Source organism: Lagenorhynchus albirostris, chromosome 4 (assembly GCF_949774975.1).
Source record: "Lagenorhynchus albirostris chromosome 4, mLagAlb1.1, whole genome shotgun sequence".
Lineage (NCBI taxonomy): Eukaryota > Metazoa > Chordata > Mammalia > Artiodactyla > Delphinidae > Lagenorhynchus > Lagenorhynchus albirostris.
The window spans coordinates 34,941,319-34,962,371 of record NC_083098.1 but is presented as its reverse complement, the minus strand read 5'-3'; the positions used below and the strand labels follow the sequence as shown (position 1 = coordinate 34,962,371).

At 34.2% G+C, this 21,053-nt stretch overlaps 1 protein-coding gene across 1 annotated transcript in view; it reads left to right on the top strand.

Annotated features, from left to right (window-relative positions):
• The window catches only part of TLL1 (tolloid like 1), a 260,424-nt gene that overhangs the window by 211,336 nt on the left and 28,035 nt on the right, over positions 1–21,053 (top strand). The window contains exons 17-18 of the mRNA XM_060147159.1: positions 7,925–8,050; positions 10,832–10,959. Of these exons, the coding sequence (XP_060003142.1) occupies positions 7,925–8,050; positions 10,832–10,959 (254 nt within the window). The remainder of the gene's footprint in view (positions 1–7,924; positions 8,051–10,831; positions 10,960–21,053) is intronic.

Here is a 21,053-nt window from a genome sequence, read left to right as displayed (position 1 = left end):
GGGGCTTTCAGTGTAATTGAAATTAATGGTTCACAAGTTCCATTGAGGTCCAAGTCATATAGGAAAGTACATTTAAAATACAATGGATCTTGGCTCCCTTGTTCTCATTCCCTTCCTTCCCTCAGATTTAATTGCCTTTTAAAAGTTCTTCTCAGATATAGAAAACAAATTAGTGGTTATCAGTAAGGAGAGGGAAGGGGGAGAGAGGCAAGATAAGGGGAGGAGATTAAGAGGTAAAAACTATTATGTATAAAATAAATAAGCTGCAAGGATGTAATGTACAGGGAATATAGCCAATATTTTATAATAACTTTAAATGGAGTATAATCTATAAAAATATTGAATCACAATGTTGTTTACTTGAAACTAATACAACATTGTAAATCAACTATACCTCAATATAAATAAATAAATAAATAATAAAAATTATTCTCAGGCATTCATTTAAGATTTGTTATTCAAAATAGCATTTTAATATACTATTTTAATGAAAGGAAGACTTCCTTAGACTTTACTATTCTATAAATATTATGCAGTTTACAAATTTTAGGTGATCCAGTGTTTAGAGATAAGGCTTCTTATCTTAGAACCACCTAAATATTTATTTTAAAAATTAAAATTATAAGGTGAATAGGTTTTATTATATTATTGATATTCAGGATCCTATACTTTAATCACTCATTTTATTTAATAAAACTTTTTTTAAAAGATGCATGCTACATATACTGGTGACAAAGTATAAGTAAATTTAAAGTTCCCCAGAGTATTTAAAATTTGTTATCTGATATTTCTGTTCAGGCAAAACTTCCTAAATTCTAAAGACAGGTTATTAGTCTGTGTCTTTAGGACAATAATATTGTTAAGTAAACTGAACAATGAAGTTCAGGGAAAATTACCCAAACTCTCATGTTGTAGCTATCATTCTGAGAACCTATTATGCAGGCATACATTATGTCTTTAATAATCAAAGTAAAACTGTAATATTCTAAGTGTTCAGTGTCACAAAGTATTTAACCCCAGTTCATCTTGGGTTCTGTTCTCTTAACCATAAGAGATGATCACATCCTTTGCAAATAGCATTAGTTATGTGTTATGTTCAACATATCTGTGACCTGGAAAAAAATAGATATACTTTTAACTTCTTTATTGGATTATTATTTTGTAAAGTCCAAGATAATTAAGTATAAACATTCAGTGTTTTCTTTTTGATTCATTGAAAAGTCTTGGCAGTTTGTCAGATTCATATTTAAAATACTATAGTCCTGGATAATTAATTAGATCTATTTTACATTTAAATTCTTGGGAGTTTCTGCTAGTGGGGAAGATGTTTGCTCAGGAAAAGGGAAGATAAAAACATATTTGTTTTGTACAATAAAGAGATGGCAGTGTTACTTAATGTCCTGATTATGATCATCTTACCAAAACATAATTTACAAAAGATCACCCATTGTAATATATAGATTCTATTCACATTGAAAATATCATTTTAGAGTTCTAATAATGCTATAAATGTAATTGTGTGTTAAAAGTCAAATAACTCATCGTATCTATTAGAAAGTAAGCATGTAAATCATGGGGATATTGTATTTCACAAACAAAATTGAAGGATTATTTTATGTTAAAATTCACTCTTGGGGATTTGATAAAACACATTACTGCATTAATTGTGACAAATTCTTTAGAAATAAATTTAGCATAGGAATCAAGAATTATTACAATGACTAATCTGTTTGCTCAGAAATTCAATTCTTGGGACTCTTTCATAAAGAAATATTTCAAAATCTGGAAGAAGGATTTTCAATATACTGTGATGGTGACAGAAATTTTAAACAACCTTCAAATGCACTGTGTGAGCTCTTCCATACCATAAGGACGGTTTAATGATTTCATGGTGTAAAAAGTTGTATATGATAAAATATTAATGGAAATCTAGATATAAAGCTATATGTGCACTCTGCATACAGCTAAGCACGTGGGTGGGAACAGATCTGAACGATGCTATTTAAAAATCCCAAGAATGTTTGTGTTAAGGTGAAAAGATAGTGCAGTGTAGTTTCTCCACAATTTTTCTCAGTTTTCATCTGATTTAAATATAAAAATAACTTTAAAAGGAAAACACACATCATATTTCTACCTATCTTTTACCCCAAATATTTTCTAGATTTGAAAACATTACCTAATAGACTTTGATCTTTGAGAGTGAAATTTTTAAATCCATCTATTTGTTAATTAGTTAATAAATATTAATACAAATTAATAATATTAATGCAAATGTTTTGAATGAGTTAAAGCTTCTAATTTTTATTTTTATAGTTAATTTATAATATTTTATAGACAATTGAATAAATGTTTGCTGTATTGTGTATGTTAATCCAGAAACATTTGATGGAGACAAGCTTTTTTTTTAACATCTTTATTGGAGTATAATTGCTTTACAATGGTGTGTTAGTTTCTGCTGTATAACAAAGTGAATCAGCTATACATATACATATATCCCAATATCTCCTCCCTCTTGTGTCTCCCTCTCACCCTGTCTGGAGACTTAATCTTAAGTGGTTCTGTTTATAACCAGTTTTCTAAAAAGTTTAGAAGTGATTATGAATTTATGAAAACATAATGAGAAATATACCATGTTTAGCTATTTTTTCAGCATACTTTTTCTCAGAAATATTATCAAGAAATTCAATTTAAAAAGAAACAATATTTATTATAAGTGATTTCATATATTTTGTAAAGGAAAGCTATTTAAAAATAACTTCTAGCTGTCTTGCAACTAAGTGATACATCAAGGAAGAAAAAACACAAGGAAATGTATTTAGATTTTTAATGAATATAATGAAATAAACTTTAGCATTATTTTAAAAACTACAATTATTTAATGAAATAATCATACTGAGATTTTACTTATTTTTGCACATAGCCTCTGATTTTAAATAAGCACTTTGTAGACCTAAGAAATGGAATTGGAAGAATGACACTAAGAACTTATTAGTAAAATAATTAATACAGATTTCTGTCACTTCCATGCACATCAAAGCAAGAAACCATCACATAAATTCTTATTTAATGTCTTAAATTAGTCATGGAAAATGCTGTAGCTTGAAAATCTAGAAGTGATTGGTTTATACAGCAGAATATCCACAAGCTCCTCTATAAAAATTAGTGTCATATAGTTCTGATATTAAGGGTATGTTATAAAGCAATATAATGAAATAATATGAAAGTAAATAAGGAAATTACAACTATAAAAGTAAGGCTATTTGAACATGATGTAAAATTACACGTCTATTAAATTTTTTATGTAATTCAGAATATAATGGCACAGGCATTTTCTAGAAGAAATCTGGTTCAACAATATAATACTGCTATTTTCTTGGAATGAATGAAGTTTGTTTATAGATTAACAATAATTACTTTACTTTTATGATAGTAAAACCAAACTTAATTTTATGTGATGTTATATTTGAACACAAGTATACAAATCTGCATAAGTATACATGATATAGTTTACTTATTTTAAGTGATTAAGCAAAATTAACTGTATTCTACTCAGAACAAAATTATTTTTCTTTAAATAGGTTAAACTTAAAGGAAATATTAGTAGGATTTTATGCATGTAAAAGCAGCAAAATTTGGGAAACTGGACTTTTAATTTAATCACACTGTTCATTATTTGGGAACAATGTAACAAATAACTTCAGGCAGTGAGAGCTGCACATAGACATTCCACCTTCTTTAAGCAACCTGGTAGTGGTGAAAAGACTCAATGATGACTTGAAGGATAACCTCATTAAATGGCAGTCCCCTCACGGGTAACTTAATGGGAACGTGATCCTTTCCTGATGGACCCAGTGACCTGCACAGTAGCAGAAATGCAGTAAAACCCAGATTTCTTGATTCCCAGTTTATTTCTGTCTGTAGCAAATATAGGAGTCAGATAAAATGATTTGTGTGATATTTCTACCTCTGTATTCAAGTGATTTCAACTGACCTGCTCCTCGTCTTATCTACCTTTCAGTGTTTATAGATATTTCTTTACATTGTTCCTCCTGTACACCATTTCTTTCATGGAATGGTCATAGGTATCTTTAGAATAAATTCAACCTGATATTATTCTAACAAAACATTAAATATTAGTGTGATTAATTTCAAATAGAGCTCTCCTATGATTCTGAATCCTGTTCCAAGTTTCATGATAAATGATATTTAAATATTTGCATGTTTTAGAAAGATCAAATTGTCTGTCGTTGCTCTCAGTAGAGCTTATCAGAGGTCTTTTGAAGGTGATTATTTTTTCAACAGTTTTGTGTTGAAACCTGTGTGTGTCTTGTATGCGTGCACACATGCATGGGGTGTATGTGTGTATGCATGAATGTGTGTGATCTGTTTATTTTATATTTGAGCATTTATTGTAAGTATATCTGCTCATGTGTTTCTGTTCTGGTGCGTGGACCCTTTACTTCTTTTTCCTACAGACAAGGAAGCTTTCTGCAAAGAGAAAATTTTTATTTTTGAATCTTGCAAGAACTTGATACAGGTTGCCACTTCAGTCCCATCCAGTATGTATTATTCATAGACTAATGGCCTCTGACAGTCTCAAGGATACTCTGCAGGCCTCTGATGGGAAAATGCCACTTCCTTTTTCCATAATAATGGACGTTTCCTTCATCTAGCATGAAGGAATGGAAATCAGATATGTCCATTCCAAAGAAGGAGGCTAATTTCCACCTGCAAAGATTAAATGTTTTGATTTCTACTCAATAAAATGTTTGTTTCTCTTACTAATAAAAACTATTTTTTAAATTCCATGCCTATAGTATGAAAATGTTAGAAAATTTCAAATGAATCATTGATAGAATTCTCAGTTATTGAATTTGTTATGCAGACTTTCTGAGAAATTTTTAGAACTCTGCAACCTCCTTCCTTCTCTCTTTCTTTGGATTTTCATTGTTCAAAATATTAGTAGTTTGTGTCCTAAGAGGAGAAAAGGAAAGAAAGTGAAAACAGAATTATATTTGCTAATAGTTTTTTTTTCCTCAAGTTGGATGACCTTTTATAATAAGTTCAGAATATATTTGTGGAACTCATCTTTTATGATATCAAGTTAAATAAATAGCTTTCTTTGTTTGTGTGATATTAAAAAGTCTGGATAATTCCAAGTATTCCAATGTTTACTAAAATTTTGTCTTTTCATATTGACTATTTGGCATATGCCAGCACAATTTTAAATGCTACTTTGCTGGGGATGATGACTTTTATCTGCTGCTTTTAATTTCTATTTTGATTTGTCCAATTTTGAATTTTAGCTAAGCTTTAGATTAACCTATACATATATTCTAGCAGTGTATTTGATAACTCAATTTTAATGTGACATCACTTGTATTAAGAAATGTTTGATGCAGGGAAGAAGACAGGAAACATTTATCAACTGGAACACTGAAAAGTAATAGATACTTAGACAATATGACTATATAAAATCTTCATGCTCCTCCTCCTCTTCTTCCTCATTTTATTCTTCTTCCTCTAAAAATTATTTTTCCAGCACAATAGAAATAGGAAAAACTGGCTACAAAAAACTACTATTCAAATATGAATGGTTTCACTTTCAACTTTATTTCTCTTTACTTACTATTACTGCAAGTCAGATTATGTTCTATCAGATCTAAAGAAAATAACTCTCCTTACAAATATCACCTAGCAACATGAGATTTCCACTAGAATGAAGTTTAAATGTTAGAAATATTTTATGTTTTGGAATTGTTTTCATTATAAAATGACTGTAGGTTTAAAAATTCAGCAATACTAACTTGTGTTCTTTCTTTTAACATTTTTATATCTCTCATGTATGGTAGTCTAAACAGATCCAAATAAAAGGATGACTCAGGCAGTCCCTGCCCTGATAGGTTTGTCACTGAGCAACCTGTTTACCAGTCAATTGCAAATGTGAACTAATTTTTTCTAAATTACTTTACTTACAATTCTTAGATTTCCAAACAACCCTCAAAAATCTGGTTGACCTAGAGTACAACTAAAGTTCACTATATCAGGTTTTAAGTATACCAAGCAAACATTAGATAAATATTTTTATAGGAAATATGTGTCTATTTCAGAGTAATTCTAGCACCAGAAATTTTTAAATTGGCTCTTTCCTTTTAACAATGATGAAGTGTATTTCTGCATCAACTCATGAAGAAGTATTTTTCCAAAGCATCTTAAGAGCCCCTGGAAAGGTGTGTTAAAATAGTAAATTTAAATCATCTACTGCTTGACTGTCTGAATTAGGAAATGCAGGTAGCTGACAGCATGGTAGTAGGAAATATGGTTCACCATTCACCCATTCTGCACAGGTCATTCACAACTTACCACATGTAATTTTCACTGTTGATACAATTAAGGTAATGGGACTTCCAAATTATAAATTTCTCTAAAATTAATTTTACAAGGCTAATTCTCTATTAATTTCTGATTTCTTATATATTTTGATGTTTGATGTTCTCTTAGAGATAAATTTTCTTTATTCTATGCTTTTTTTCTCCTCTGCTTAGCCTCCATAGTAAGTATTAAAAGTGTAATGGAAGTGTTAAGGATAGGTAGAGAACACATAAATTGCAGATATATTGATCCTGATATATTCTTTAGAACTTTGGGACTGCCTGTATGTATATGGAATATTCTTATATTGCCAATGCATGAATTGGCAATATAAGACATAGCATATATGTGCTATGTCATGTTATCAGTCTACAAAATCAGAAAAAATAGTTACATTCATAAAAATTACTATCAGATCCTTGGATAAAAATGTCTTTCCTAAACCCATCTCCATAGGGGGAATATTGATTTGATTACAAAGGCAAAAATAACATTTGCTATTTGTGTGCCACCATGAGCTCACAAATTCTCACTAGAAAAATCAGTTCACAGTATAAATTTTGAATTCAGCCTGACCTTTGATGTGACTGTCGTGCGTCCTTTTTGTTCTCTGTGCTATGGGGGTGGGGAAGGTCTGAGTGATGTGTCATCATATGTATGTGTCAGGAGCAGAGGCCAGTATTTACTTTAAAGGACAAGCCAGTCATGGAATGATAGCTAAGCAACATAATATGGTGGCTGATACCTCTCACTGAATTGACTGTCTGCTAATATAGTTGGGATTTTTTCCCTGTAGTGAATTTGTTGTCTATTTCTTAAAGCTTGTATTTCCTATTCTGACCTTTACTTCTAGCACACTAAAAGCCTTTTTACAGAATTACTTATTAATAAACTGGTCTGCTAGAGGAGATTAGTTTAAAATATATAAATTGTTTCTTTTTTAAGATAGTCTAATGATGCCTTATTCTGTCTTGAAATATTATAAAATGTTCAGATCTATTAATGCTAAGCATAACTGCAAAATTAATGAAAAAAATCAACTACAGTAATTATACTGAGTGATTTTTAAAAAACGATTACACACAAATCTTGGAAATGTGTTTAGCCTCTGCCTATACACCATGGTTAATATAGTGAAGGATTTCCCTCCACTTAAATGCCATGATTTGCATTTAATCAAACTACTCACAATTTTTTATTTATTTTAAAAATTGGCTATAAATGTTTAGGATTAGTTGGAAAAATATTCTTTCATTTCCTTTACCCTACTCAAAACTTCTCTAGCATAGGAATGAAAGAGGACTACATGTTGTCACCCTGGTGCAAATGATCTTGGAAACAATTCATGGCACAAGGCTCCAAGCTAAAGAAGGAGTGGGTAGAGCTAAGACACTAAATTTTTTGATTTTTTTTTGTTTGTTTTATGTTGAGAACACGGAAAGCTGTGACTTAGTTTACCCTTTGCCAGTGTTAACCACAACTAAATGACTCTCCTTTGATATCCTTTGTTTTTAAAGCTACTTACTAATCTATGGGGTTATCTCTTTGCTAGACAAAGATGAGTGCTCTAAGGATAATGGCGGGTGCCAACATGAGTGTGTCAACACAATGGGAAGCTACATGTGTCAGTGCCGTAATGGATTTGTGCTGCATGAAAATAAACATGATTGCAAGGAAGGTATGAAAGAAGTGTTCTTTTTTTGACAACATCTAGAATTTCATGCAGTTTGGGTAAAGCAGTCCTTCCAGGTAGAGTTAATCATATCAATGAGTGTTAAATGTTAACTGTTCAAATGTCAAAAATAAAAATACATGCAGTGTTCAAAGATCCAAGTCATACTATTGGAAACCTTGTATTACCTAAAGGTACTGCACTTCATATATGGTTGGAATTAGAATAACTTTGTATAACAGACATAGAAGCTGCTGTGATGCCATCTGGCAGCCAGAAAGGCACTACATTATCCCTCAGTCTTCACAGAACAGACCTTATAACTATCTCCATATTTAAACTTAACTTCTGCTAAATGTTTTACATTTGGTTCAATTTCCCTCCCCAAAATATCTCATATATGTGCTACATGAGTGATGTCACTTTAAATACCAGGAGTATCAAATTCAAATGCCTACCAGAAGAAAGACATTTGAAAATACTGTGCCATTTAGAGTTTTAAGTCATGGTTTTGCCCCCTCCCCAGCACACACACACACAGAAGCATCCTAGTAACTCAATATTAGCCTACCAGTTTTTTTTTTTTTTTTTTTGCGGTACGCGGGCCTCTCACTGCTGTGGCCTCTCCCGTTGCGGAGCACAGCCTCCGGACACGCAGGCTCAGCGGCCATAGCTCACAGGCCCAGCCGCTCCGCAGCATGCGGGATCCCCCCAGACCGGGGCACGAACCCGCGTCCCCTGCATCGGCAGGCGGACTCTCAACCACTGCGCCACCAGGGAAGCCCTAGCCTAACGGTTTTTGGTCCCAAATTCTTACCATATTCCAAGGTTTTATAAAGATAATTATCTTAATCTCCTGAGCCAATATGAGCTACATGGGAACAAGAAATAGTTATTCAGGTCTTATTTCTTCCTTTGTGGGTCTGCTCCTGAATTTTCCATTTAACTTGGATTTATTACTAAGGCAGGTTTCATAACTAGTCATTAGAACATGTAGAGTGGTGGGTGCCTGACTAGAACCACAGGTAGATAGCACTTCTTTGTATTCACATTCCAATAGCACAGAATACCCTGAATTGACCCTTGTTCCATTCAGTTCCATTCAAATATGGTCATATGTCACATTTTTTTCCTCTTTATTTCACAGAGTTAATGACATTGCCCAGAATCATATGCAAGTAGGATTTTTTTCTCTTTTTACTTTCATGTATGAGCATAAACCAATGAGATTGTGATATGTGTAACTTGGTAAAGTATTCTGATAAATCAATAGGCTGGGGAATAGGCCCAGTTATTTTGAAATGTGGAAGGTAATTCAGAAATAAAAAAGAGACAGCTTTTCAGAGTATGCATGTAGCCTGTGACTCACAGGTAGCAAATAAATTTAGATATCCAAAGTCGCTCTTCATTAGAGTAAATATTTTCAAGAAAGGACTTCTTTTTAAATGGAACTATATCCAGGCACCCCTAATAAAGTTCATCTTTACTGTTAGTAAAGGGGATGGATTTTCTTTCACCACTGCTATAGTACAGGTGCCTTATACAGTTTAGCAGTGAGCCTCTTGGCTTTGTCTTATAAACTAAACTATTTGCCAGATCTGGGAGATTCCACACTTCATATGGCCAAGGCAAGGACAGGGATAATGGGATTTAGGAAACCTTGTCAAGACAGGATCCAGACTTTAAGACTACTGTCTTGCTGCATGACCCTATATTGTTTGAAAGGAGCTAAATTTCACCCTTTTTTTGTGTTCCTTGGTTAAGAATCCAAATCTCCCTATGGAAACTCGGCACAGTTAAAGCAAAGGTCTAGTCGGAGAGCATGTGCCAACAGCACAGTAATGTCAGTCATTTTGTCCTTACTGTGCAGCCCTGTAGTGCCACAAGTGTTTTTTCCATATAGTAGAGGATTTCCCCAGAGATTTCTTGGAAAATTTCACAGAATTAATTGTATTTTAGAATGGGTTACACAATACATAACAAATAATTTCCAGCCTAAGCCAGGATGTGCAGGGTGACACTTCATAAATTATATAGATAGAATACAGTCTGAGGATATTACATGCTTTTGAAGTTTGAAATTAACAATATTGGATGGTCCCCTCCAAGATGAAGTTGTTTAAATTGTAAGACCTAAAAGAAATTTCATGTTAATTGAATGACATTTCCTTAAATTAATTCAGAAGCTAGTAGCTGTTTACATATTTTCCCCCTTAGTGCTTCATTTCACTGTGATGAAATGACAGATAATTTACTTAAGCAGCTAAAATTATGGTTTAAGTATTCAAGTGTATACTTTAACAAAGAGAGAGAGAAAATGTAAAGACATGTTTCATAAAGTGGCTTAGTGATACTAGTTAGCTATAAATGATGTTTCTGTTAATAGGAAGAAAATAACTGAAAACGACATAGTCATTTTTGTTGTGGCATTGCATTAAATATTTTGCACATACCAAGAGTTGATAGCTTTGATTGTCAATAATGTTGCTCTGTTAAAATCTAAACTTACAGATCCAGCAGTTAAAAAGAGTTCATTTTCTTGTAGACATTTATTTAATTCATTGTAAACACAATTTCATGTGAACCCAAAAACAAACATTTTCTGATTATGATAATGATTATGCAACAGGTTTACCAAAGCAGATGAATATGATACTGGAGACTAGAGTGATGATTAGTTATTGAGGAAAATCTTTCATCAGGATAGTGTGTAAACAGGCTACTTACTTGCTGGCCCAGTTCTGGGCTAGATTTCCACACTAATTGATTTTATCATTATTGGCACAGCTGAGTGTGAACAGAAGATTCACAGTCCAAGTGGCTTCATCACTAGTCCCAACTGGCCAGACAAGTACCCAAGCAGGAAAGAATGCACATGGGAAATCAGTGCAACTCCTGGTCATCGAATCAAATTAGTAAGTGAGCACGTTGTTCTTTTTTCTGTTAAGCTGCCTGCCCGTATCTTGCACAGCTAGTGCATGGAAATAAAATAAATAAAATGAAGGTTTATTTAATTGAATTGAATTAGTAGGCAGGTGGGAAAGACTTTCTTTCTTATGTTTTCCTACTAACACTAAATAAATTCCTGATTTCCTAGATCAAGGTGATAGTAATGGTAGCCATGTAGTTCTTGTACAGTCATCTTATCCTGGATGGGATGCTTTAAAAGGCATTACCAAAATTACTACAAAACAATATGTTCTACTTCCTAATATCTTATTGAAATAATGTTTCCAAATGGAGATATAAATGAAGGAACAAAAATATCAGAAATTCAGCAAGAAAGCAATAAGTATTCACTTCAATGCAGCATAGTAAATTCTATCAGTTGTGTCAATTCTATATGACTCATATACAAAGCATATGTATTTTTATAATAAAACTAATTTTGTCTTATGGTTTATGGAATATTATTTTTGCATAATGTAGTTGCCCTCTTTAGATGAGTACCGTTATCATTAGACTTCTTCCAAATTCAAATATGAATGTAATATATGTCCTCTCTCCTGTATTCTATGAATCTCACATTCTGTCCTGGTCATCTGACAGTACATCTTAAATTTCATTATAAGCTACAGAATACTTGAAGAGTATACTTTAAAGAAATAGAATCATAGGAATATAGAAATTTTAACAATTTTCTGAAATATGCTGTTGTCAAAAGCAGGAAGGAATGACAACTAACGAAGTTCAGGACAGTCTAACAAGAACCATAACAAAGGACAAGAAATTGTCTTGAGAATGAGGCTACCAGTCCACTGTAGCTTACTGGACCAGTCCAGTTAATTTTGAAAGTCTGTTTGAACCCTTTCCTTCAGTGGGTTTTTTGGTCAATAAAGACATCTTATTCATATGCAACATAATAATAATGTTATTAGAGACTGTCACTGAGATATTCATATTCCTATTATGGAGTTCCAATCACCGAATTTGTAAGATATCAGTATATGACTTTTTGAAAAGAGACATCAATTCATTTCAGCCACTCTTTGGAAGGATGCTAGGTGCTAAGATAACAGCACTGTAGGATTTGATTGCTTTCCAGTCCTGTTGAAGACCCTGACTGAGATGGTCACTCTCTGAAGCTTATGGGCTGAGATGCAAAGGCTGCATTCTTTTCAGCAGTGCAATAGCTAAGGCAGTTGGGAAAATGGATTTTCCTGAAGACTTTTGTGTGTGTGTGTACATCCAAGTTTCATCTGGTATCATATTCCTTCTCCCTGAAGAATTTCTTTTTATATTGCGTGTAGAGTAAGTCTGTGCAGAGTATGTCTTTTATACCCAAAGATATTTTCATTGGGTATAAAATTCTAAGATAGCAATTTTGTTTTCTCAGCTGCACTTTAAATACCTGACTCCACTATTTTCTGTCCTTCATGGTTTTTAATGTCTGTGGTAAATCTTAATTTTATTCCTGTGGAAATAATGATTCTTTTCTCTGATGGCTGCCTTCAACATTTTTTTATCAGTACTTTGAATATAATGTATCTGGGACTGTGTGTGTGTGTGTGTGTGTGTGTGTGTGTGTGTGTGTCCGTCTGTCTATCTGTTTAGTAATTTATCCTTCTGAGAAATCTTTGAATTTCTTGCATCTATGTTGTGATGACTGCCATGAATTTTTGAAAACTCTTGACCATTATTTCTTGACAAACTCCTCCTGCATTATTGTCTCTCTTCTTCTGGGATTCAAATTACACATATGTGAGATTGTTTCATATTATCCCTTAACTCTTGAATTCTGTTATTTTTTTTGCCACTCTTTTTGTTTTTAAGCTTGGGTTATTTCTATGGGCTGATCTTCAAGTTCAATGATTGTCTATTCAGTTGTCTTAAGTCTACTTATGAGTTTGAAAGAGGTATTCTTTATCTCCCTTATCATGTTTTTTTATTTCTTGAATTTCCATTTGATTTTTTAGTAGAGTTCCTGTGTATTAGTCTGCTTAGGTGGCCATAACAAAATACCACAAACTGAGTGGCTAAAACAACAAAAATGTATTTTCTCACAGATCTGGAGGCTAGATGTTCAAGATCAAGGGGCTGTGGGGACTGGTGTCTGGTGAGGCCTCTTTTCCTGACTTGTAGATGGCTGCTTTATCACTGTGTCCTCACTTGGCCTTTCCTCTGTGTGTACATATGGAGAGAGAGAGACAGAGAGAGAGAGTGCATGCTCTGGTGTCTCTTCATCTTCTTATAAGGACATTAGCCCTGTGGGATCTGGCCTCACCCTTATGACCTCATTTAACCTTGATTACCTCCCTAAAGGACCTGTCTCCTAATGCAATCACATTGGGTTTAGGGCTTCAATGCATGTGTTTGGCCAGGATGCACAATTCAATTCATAACACCATCTCTGCTGAAATTTCTCATTTGATAGATTAAACATAGGGGTCATGTTTGAGTCTGCTCTGTTGATTATTTTCTCTCTTAACACTGTGCTTTTCTTCTTGCCTTTTTGTGTGTCATGTAATTTTTGATTAAACATCAGACATTTTGTGTTTAACAGTAGAGACTTTATGTCTGGAAATGGTTACATCTCTTCTGTTAGGCTGTTAGTGAATGTGTATATATGGGAAGGGATGTTGTTGAGTGAATATAGTCAGTAATTGGCTGAGTTTGGGTTGTCTTGTTCCTATGATTACCTTCAGTGAACCATTGGCTTTAATTCCTTTCTCTTAGATTGAAGGCTGGAATTTCAGATGCATTTTCTCAATGTTTCTCCTTTACCTTTAGCTTCTGCTTTCATCTCTATCACAAATTGTATCCCTCTTCACACTTTTTTCCCTCAACCAGTGATAGACTGCAGTTACACACTGCTTGGTTCTTGGTAGTCTGGTGGTAAGGACAAAGGGTTCTCTACCTTGGGCAGGATCTGTTTCTAGGTCTTAGAAATAGCCTTTCTCAGTGGTCCTGCCTCTTCTCTTCCTGGCAGCCAAACTCCATCTATCTCTGGTTGGTCTTCTATGGGAGAGTTTCTTTTCCCTCTCCCAGTTGTAGCAGGTCTCTGATATTATTGGTGTAGGCTCCTGAGTCCAAGACTTCCCCAGGGTTGGAAGTGTTATTTGTTTGTTTGTTTGTTTAAGCTTTCCTGTGGCTACAGTGGGTCTGCATGTTTGCCCTGGTGGTGACAGGTTTTCTGCTCCTCCTCCAGAGGCTTATTTTATTTTCCAGAGAAAGGTTGCAACAGGACTTCATGCTTTTCTCCCAGCAGTGACCACTTCCCCCTCCAAGCCTGCAACACCAAGAAAGGTACTTGCCTAACTCCTACTCTTCCCACAGTCTTTCTCATGAGCAGGAGATTGAAGTCCATGGAGAAGAGCCTGCAAGTGGGTGCAAACTCTTGTGTCTACAGCTCCTAGGGTGCTATACTCTAGTCCACAGCTGACCTTTACAATACATTACAATTGTAGCTGAATGCATCTAACCTAGTTATATGGCACCCAGCATCTCTTCTAGCTGTAGTCTGTCACTGGTGACATGCTCGTGTCTCATCTCTCCTTGGCAGGGCTGAGAGTCAGTGGATTTGATACTACTTGGTTGACTAGTGACTTTGGCTCTTTGATGTGTTCAGCAAAGTTGTGATTTTTTTACTTTACATAGGTTTTCTTGCTAGGTTAGAAGGAACACTAGCCCCAGCTTTCTATATCCAAGGGGAAATAGAACTCCTAATATACCTTAACTCGAAAAAATGTCAATAATTTATTTTTTCTCAATTATGTACCTTTCAGTTTATTGAGCATCCCTTTCAACTCTAGGACAGTCTGCTTCTTTACGAATTACAGGCAAATATTCCACTTGAAGATCAGGAGAGTCTGTTCAACAATGGTCATACATGCTAGTATCCTAAGAAGATAATTTTTAGAAGGAAAGGAGATTTAATGCAACTATTGATCTTTGTTTTAAGTATTTGACTTTGTGATCTTTGTAGAAGTAGTCACAGTCTAAGCCAGAATATTAACAGGCATCAGAATTAACCTGGAAGACTTGTTAAAACACATTTTTGCCACTCCAAGTTTTCTGAATCAGAGCATAATATTGATTCCACTCTCTTATTTCATTAATCATGTTTATATAAAACCTGACTCACAATATCACTCTAACAATCAGGATCAGTAGAAAGTGTGTTGTAACAGATTAGCTACCAACTTCAAGTGATATTTTAGTTCTATACTTTTTAACTCTTACCATTTTGACATTATTGTTGCTTACATTTACTATTTTTGTCTTCCTGCTTGTAATACAACTGTTAATGAATCTTACCTACTTTAAAACTGAAACCACTATCTGTTACGGATCTCAGCCAATGGACATTTGGCCAGCACTGTTTGTAATATTCAAACCATTCAATTACCTACCTATATGTTTTGACATTTATTATACAGGAGATTTGATCAAGAAGATATATTGTTTAAAATAAATGCATTTTGTTTGGTTTCTTTAGGATCCTTAATTTTCATGGAGGAACTTGAACCCAAACTAAATTTGGAAAATAGATTCCAAGGAAACTTGGAAAATTCTGAAATCTATTAATCCTGTTAGGTCAAGAGCTACTGATAGATACTCAGTTCTAAGCTAGTTTCTTTATAGGCCAAGGCAAAAAAGAAAAGGCAAAGAAAAGATTTGGTGTCCCTGTGTGCGCCATGAAACTTTCTTTACAACTCATATTTACTCCTCTTACCTTAGGCTGTGTGGAAAAATAAGAAAACATTTCTAAATATTTTACCTATTCATACAGAAGCAAAGAAAAGGAAATTGTCCCTGAAGACAATTCCATGATATATTTTTTAAAAACACCTTGTTTATGAATTTTGAGAGTCTTACTGTTCTTTCTAACCCAGATACTCCTTTAACTTAACATAGAGTTGTATTGAGTGACGTGCAAGTAGTGGCTTATGGGTATAAGCAAGCCTCTTTCACTGCATCTGAGATAACCATTATTTTAGTTAATTTGGTTTATTTGTAAGACTACAAATGAATATTATTTAGGTTACTTAGATAATCTTGCCATTATGGAATATGAGAGGAATTACAATAAAATTCAGTGCCCTTTGTGAGATACAAGCATTCTTGTGCATAGTATTTATTTACCATAGTGTGGTTATCTATATCTAGTGTACAATAATTATGTGTAAGGACTGAACTATCAGTAGTGGTAGTTTATTACTGATTTATGGAAATTTAAGACTTCTGGCATTAATATGCAATTATTACCTTTTATGCACTGTTCTAGTTATCTACTGCTTCATAATAAGCTAACCCAAAACTTCATGACTTAAAACAAGAACCATTTTATAATATCCCATGGTTTTGTGGGGAAGAGGTCATGATTTGAGTAATGCTTTGCTGACAATTCTTCAGTTGCCCATGGCGTTGATTGAGGTCAGTAAGTGATATTCACCTGGGGCATGGTCTGGTTGGGAGGGTCAAGTTGGCTTTAATTTTATGTCTGTCACCTTGGTAGGGAGGGCTAGAAGGCTGACTTAGCTGGGACAACCAGAGCACCTACACATGACCATTCTAGCATGGTGGTCTCAGGGGAACCATACCCTTTACATGGAAGTTCTGGATCCCCAAAAAGAGTGTTCCAAGAGGCCTAGGGGAATACCTAAGTAGCTCCTGAACATTACCTCTATGCATTCTATAGTAAAGCAAATCAAAAAAGCTAACCAGTATTGAAGGGGAAGAATATTAGACTTCATGACTCAATGGGAGAAGTAGCAAAGAATGTGTAGCCATCTTTAATCCCACACATGCATTTAAGTGTATGAGACAGCATATATTTGGGAAAGTAAAGATGACACAAATGAGTTACTGCCTATACTCTCCTGAGTAGTTTTCTCTAGGCAAAGTCCAGAATGTGCAGTCAGAATACTGTTAGGTTGTAGTATACCACCTAGTATACAAACAGGAAATATTTAAAGGTAATTTTTTTCTAATTCAATACTAAATTCTATCCAGTAATATAAAATAGCAATTTGAATACAATAATAACATAAATTATATCTATACATAATGAACATAATCATCAATTTTTGTCTTTAAGTCATGAATTCCCTATTATAAAGCAAAATATGAAAATCAAGTAGAATTGTGTGTATGAGTCAATATAGTGGTTCTTGAGGATTTTTTGCATTCTTGTATATACCTTCTCTTATCTTTATAAGACCCTGGAATATTACCTTCATATAAATGCAGTAAGCTAGGGAGCTGGGATCCAGAGACCCTGGGAGTGTCATTTTTAAAAATTCTAAAATAGTCACTCTCTCATATGAAATTCTACAAGTAAAAATATGAATGTTCTTAAGTTTTCCATTTCTTGAAAATGCTCTCCAAATTGTAAAATGTAGCTTGGGCACATTTGTATCTCTTAAAACTGTACTTAGGCTAAGACTGTGTGTATAGTTCCCAATGGTTTCAAAGTGGTATCTTGTATATTACCAGAAGTTGATGTCATAAATGACAGTTATAGATAAGGAAGCAGTCCCAGGCATTTAGATGACTTGGAAAGTTTATAAAGGTAGTAGGAGTCTAACTACCTTCAAGCTTAAGCATTCTGTCTCTACAGAAAAATCTTATTTTTCCTTACAGCATCCTGCATCAGAGAAGAAAGAGATCCATAATTGCTGTGTACACTTATGCAATGATTTAAATGGAAAATAATCATATTTCCTAATATGATTAGGAAAATTTGTTAGAATAACATCCTAACAAAATTACAATGATTAAATAAATGATTAAACAGATATACAGCAGAGACTTCTGTCTAGATCCTAGCACTTCTACTTACTAGTTGTGTTATCTTGGGAAGATACTTATTTTAAAACCTTGATTTCTTCATCTGGAAATTGAAGCTGCTGTTTACAAATTTTGTGTGTATACAAAATGAACTTGTATACAACGTATTTGGCACAGTGCTTTATTAAGTGCCAATAAATGCTGCTGTATGATATCATAATAATAATCATAATTATGATAATAATCTAAATTTTTTATTGAAAATTCAACCATGATCAAGTTTTTGTGTAGCCTTATAAATTTGAAATTCAATCCTTAGTGATCCACTGATTGTTTAGTAGCATATTGTTTAGCTTCCATGTGTTTGTGTTTTTTGTAGTTTTTTTCTTATAATTGGTTTCTAGTCTCAAAGTGTTGTGATCTGAAAACATGCTTGATATGATTTCAGTTTTCTTAAATTTACTGAGACTTGTTTTGTAGGCTAGCATGTGACCTATCCTGGAGAATGTTCCATGTGCACTTGAAAAGAATGTGTTCTGTGGCTTTCAAATGGAGTGTTCTCTACATATCTATTAAGTTCAGCTGCTCTAATGGGTCATTTAAGCCCAGAGTTTCCAGATTCATTTTCTGTCTGGATGATCTGTCCGGATGATCTGTCCATTGATGTAAGTGAGGTGTTAAAGTCCCCTTATATTATTGGGTTACTGTCAATTTCTCCCTTTATGTCTGTTCATATTTGCTTTCTATATTCAATATTTAGGTGCTCTTATGCTGGGTGCCTGTATATTCACAATTGTTATATCTTCTTCTTGGATTGATCTCTTCATCATTATGTAGTGTCTTTGTCTCTTGTAACAGTCTTTATCTTAAAGTCTATTTTGTCTACTATAAGTATTGCTACTCCGGCTTTCTTTTGATTTCCATTTGCATGGAATACTTTTTTCCATCCCCTCACTTTCTATGTGTGCCTATTTTTTTTTTTTTTTTGGCCATGCCACATGGCTCTCAGGATCTTAATTCTCTGACCCACACCCCCTTCAGTGGAAGCACAGAGTCCTAGCCACTGGACCACCAGGGAATTCTAAGTCTATGTGTGTCTTTAGATCAGAAGTTATTCTCCTGTAGGCAGCAAATATATGGGTCCTGTTTTGGTATCCATTCAGCGACTCTGTGTCTTTCGGCTGGAGCAATTAGTCTATTTACATTTAAGGTAATTATTGATATGCATGTTTTGTTGCCACTTTGTTAATTGTTTGGGGGTTGTTTTTGTAGGTCTTTTTTTTTCTTCCTTTTTCCCTTCTCTTGTCATTTGATGACTGTGTTTAGTATTATGTTTTTAAAGTCCTTTTCCTTTTTATGTGTGCATATCTATTATAGATTTTTGGTTTGCAGTTACCACAGGTTTTTTTTTTATAGCAGTCTATGTATATATGTGATTGTTTTAATTTGCTGATCTCTTAATTTCAAATGCATTTTAAAATCCCTGCATTTGTACTCTCCTCCCATAATGATTACTGTTTTGGGTATCATATTTTATGTCTAATTCTTTTGTGTATCCCTTAACTGCTTGCTCTGAATACAGGTGATTTTACTAGTTTTGTCTTTTAACCTCCTTACTAGCTTGTATGTGTATGATTTCCTACCTTTGCTGTATGTTTGCCTTTACTGGTGAACTTTTTCATTTTGTAATTTTCTTGTTTCTAATTGTGGCCTTTTCTTTTTTGCCTAGACAGGTTCCTTTAACATTTGTTGTGAAGATGGTTTGGTGGTGCTGAATTCTTTTAGCTTTTGCTTGTCTGTAAAGTTTTTGATTTCTCCATCAAATCTGAACAAGAACCTTGCTGGGTAGAGAATTCTTGGGTAGAAATTTTTCTCTTTCATCACTTTAAATATACTGTGCCACTCCCTTCTGGCCTGCAGAGTTTCTGCTGAAAAAATCAGCTGATAGTCTTATGGGAGTTCCCTTGTATGTTATTTGTTGTTTTTCCCTTTCTACTTTTAATATTCTCTCTTTATCTTTTTGTCATTTTTTTTAACATCTTTATTGGAGTATAATTTCTTCACAATGGTGTGTTAGTTTCTGCTTTATAACAAAGTAAATCAGTTATACATATACATATGTTCCCATATCTCTTCCTTCTTGTGCCTCCCTCCCTCCCACCCTCCCTATCCCACCCCTCTAGGTGGTCACAAACCACCAAGCTGATCTCCCTGTGCTATGTGGCTGCTTCCCACTGGCTATCTATTTTACCTTTGGTAGTGTATATATGTCCATGCCACTCTCTCACTTTATCCAAGGTTACCCTTCCCCCTCCCCATATCCTCAAGTCCATTCTCTAGTAGGTCTGTGTCTTCATTCCCGTCTTAACCCTAGTTTCTTCATGACCTTTTTTTTCTTACATTCAATACAAATGTGTTAGCATACAGTATTTGTCTTTCTCTTTCTGACTTTCTTCACTCTGTATGACAGACTCTAGGTCCATCCACTTCACTACAAATAACGCAGTTTCATTTCTTTTTATGGCTGAGTAATATTCCATTGTGTATATGTGCCACATTTTCTATATCCATTCATCTGTTGATGGACACTTAGGTTGCTTCCATGTCCTGGCTATTGTAAATAGAGCTGAAATGAACATTGTGGTACATGACTCTTTTTTTTTTTTTTTTTTTTTTTTTGTTATTGTTGTACACGGGCTTCTCGCTGCTGTGGCCTCTCCCGTTGCCAAGCACAGGCTCCGGATGCGCAGGTTCAGTGGCCATGACTCAGGGGCCCAGCCGCTCCGCAGCATGTGGGATCTTCCCGGGCTGGGGCATGAACCCGTGTCCCCTGCATCGGCAGGCGGACTCTCAACCACTGCGCCACCAGGGAAGCCCCGGTACATGACTCTTTTTAAATTATGGTTTTCTCAGAGTATATGCCCAGTAGTGAGATTGTTGGGTTGTATGGTAGTTCTACTTTTAGTTTCTTAAGGAACGTCCATACTGTTCTCCATAGTGGCTATATCAATGTACATTCACACCAACAAAGCAGAAGTGTTCCCTTTTCTCCACACCCTCTCCAGCATTTATTGTTTGTATGTTTGTTGATGATGGTCATTCTGACCGGTGTGAGATGATATATCATTGTAGTTTTGATTTGCATTTATATAATGATTAATAAGGTTGAGCATTCTTTCATGTGTTTGTTGGCAATCTGTACATCTTCTTTGGAGAAACGACTATTTAGGTATTGTGCCCGTTTTTGGATTCGGTTGTTGGCTTTTTGTTATTGAGA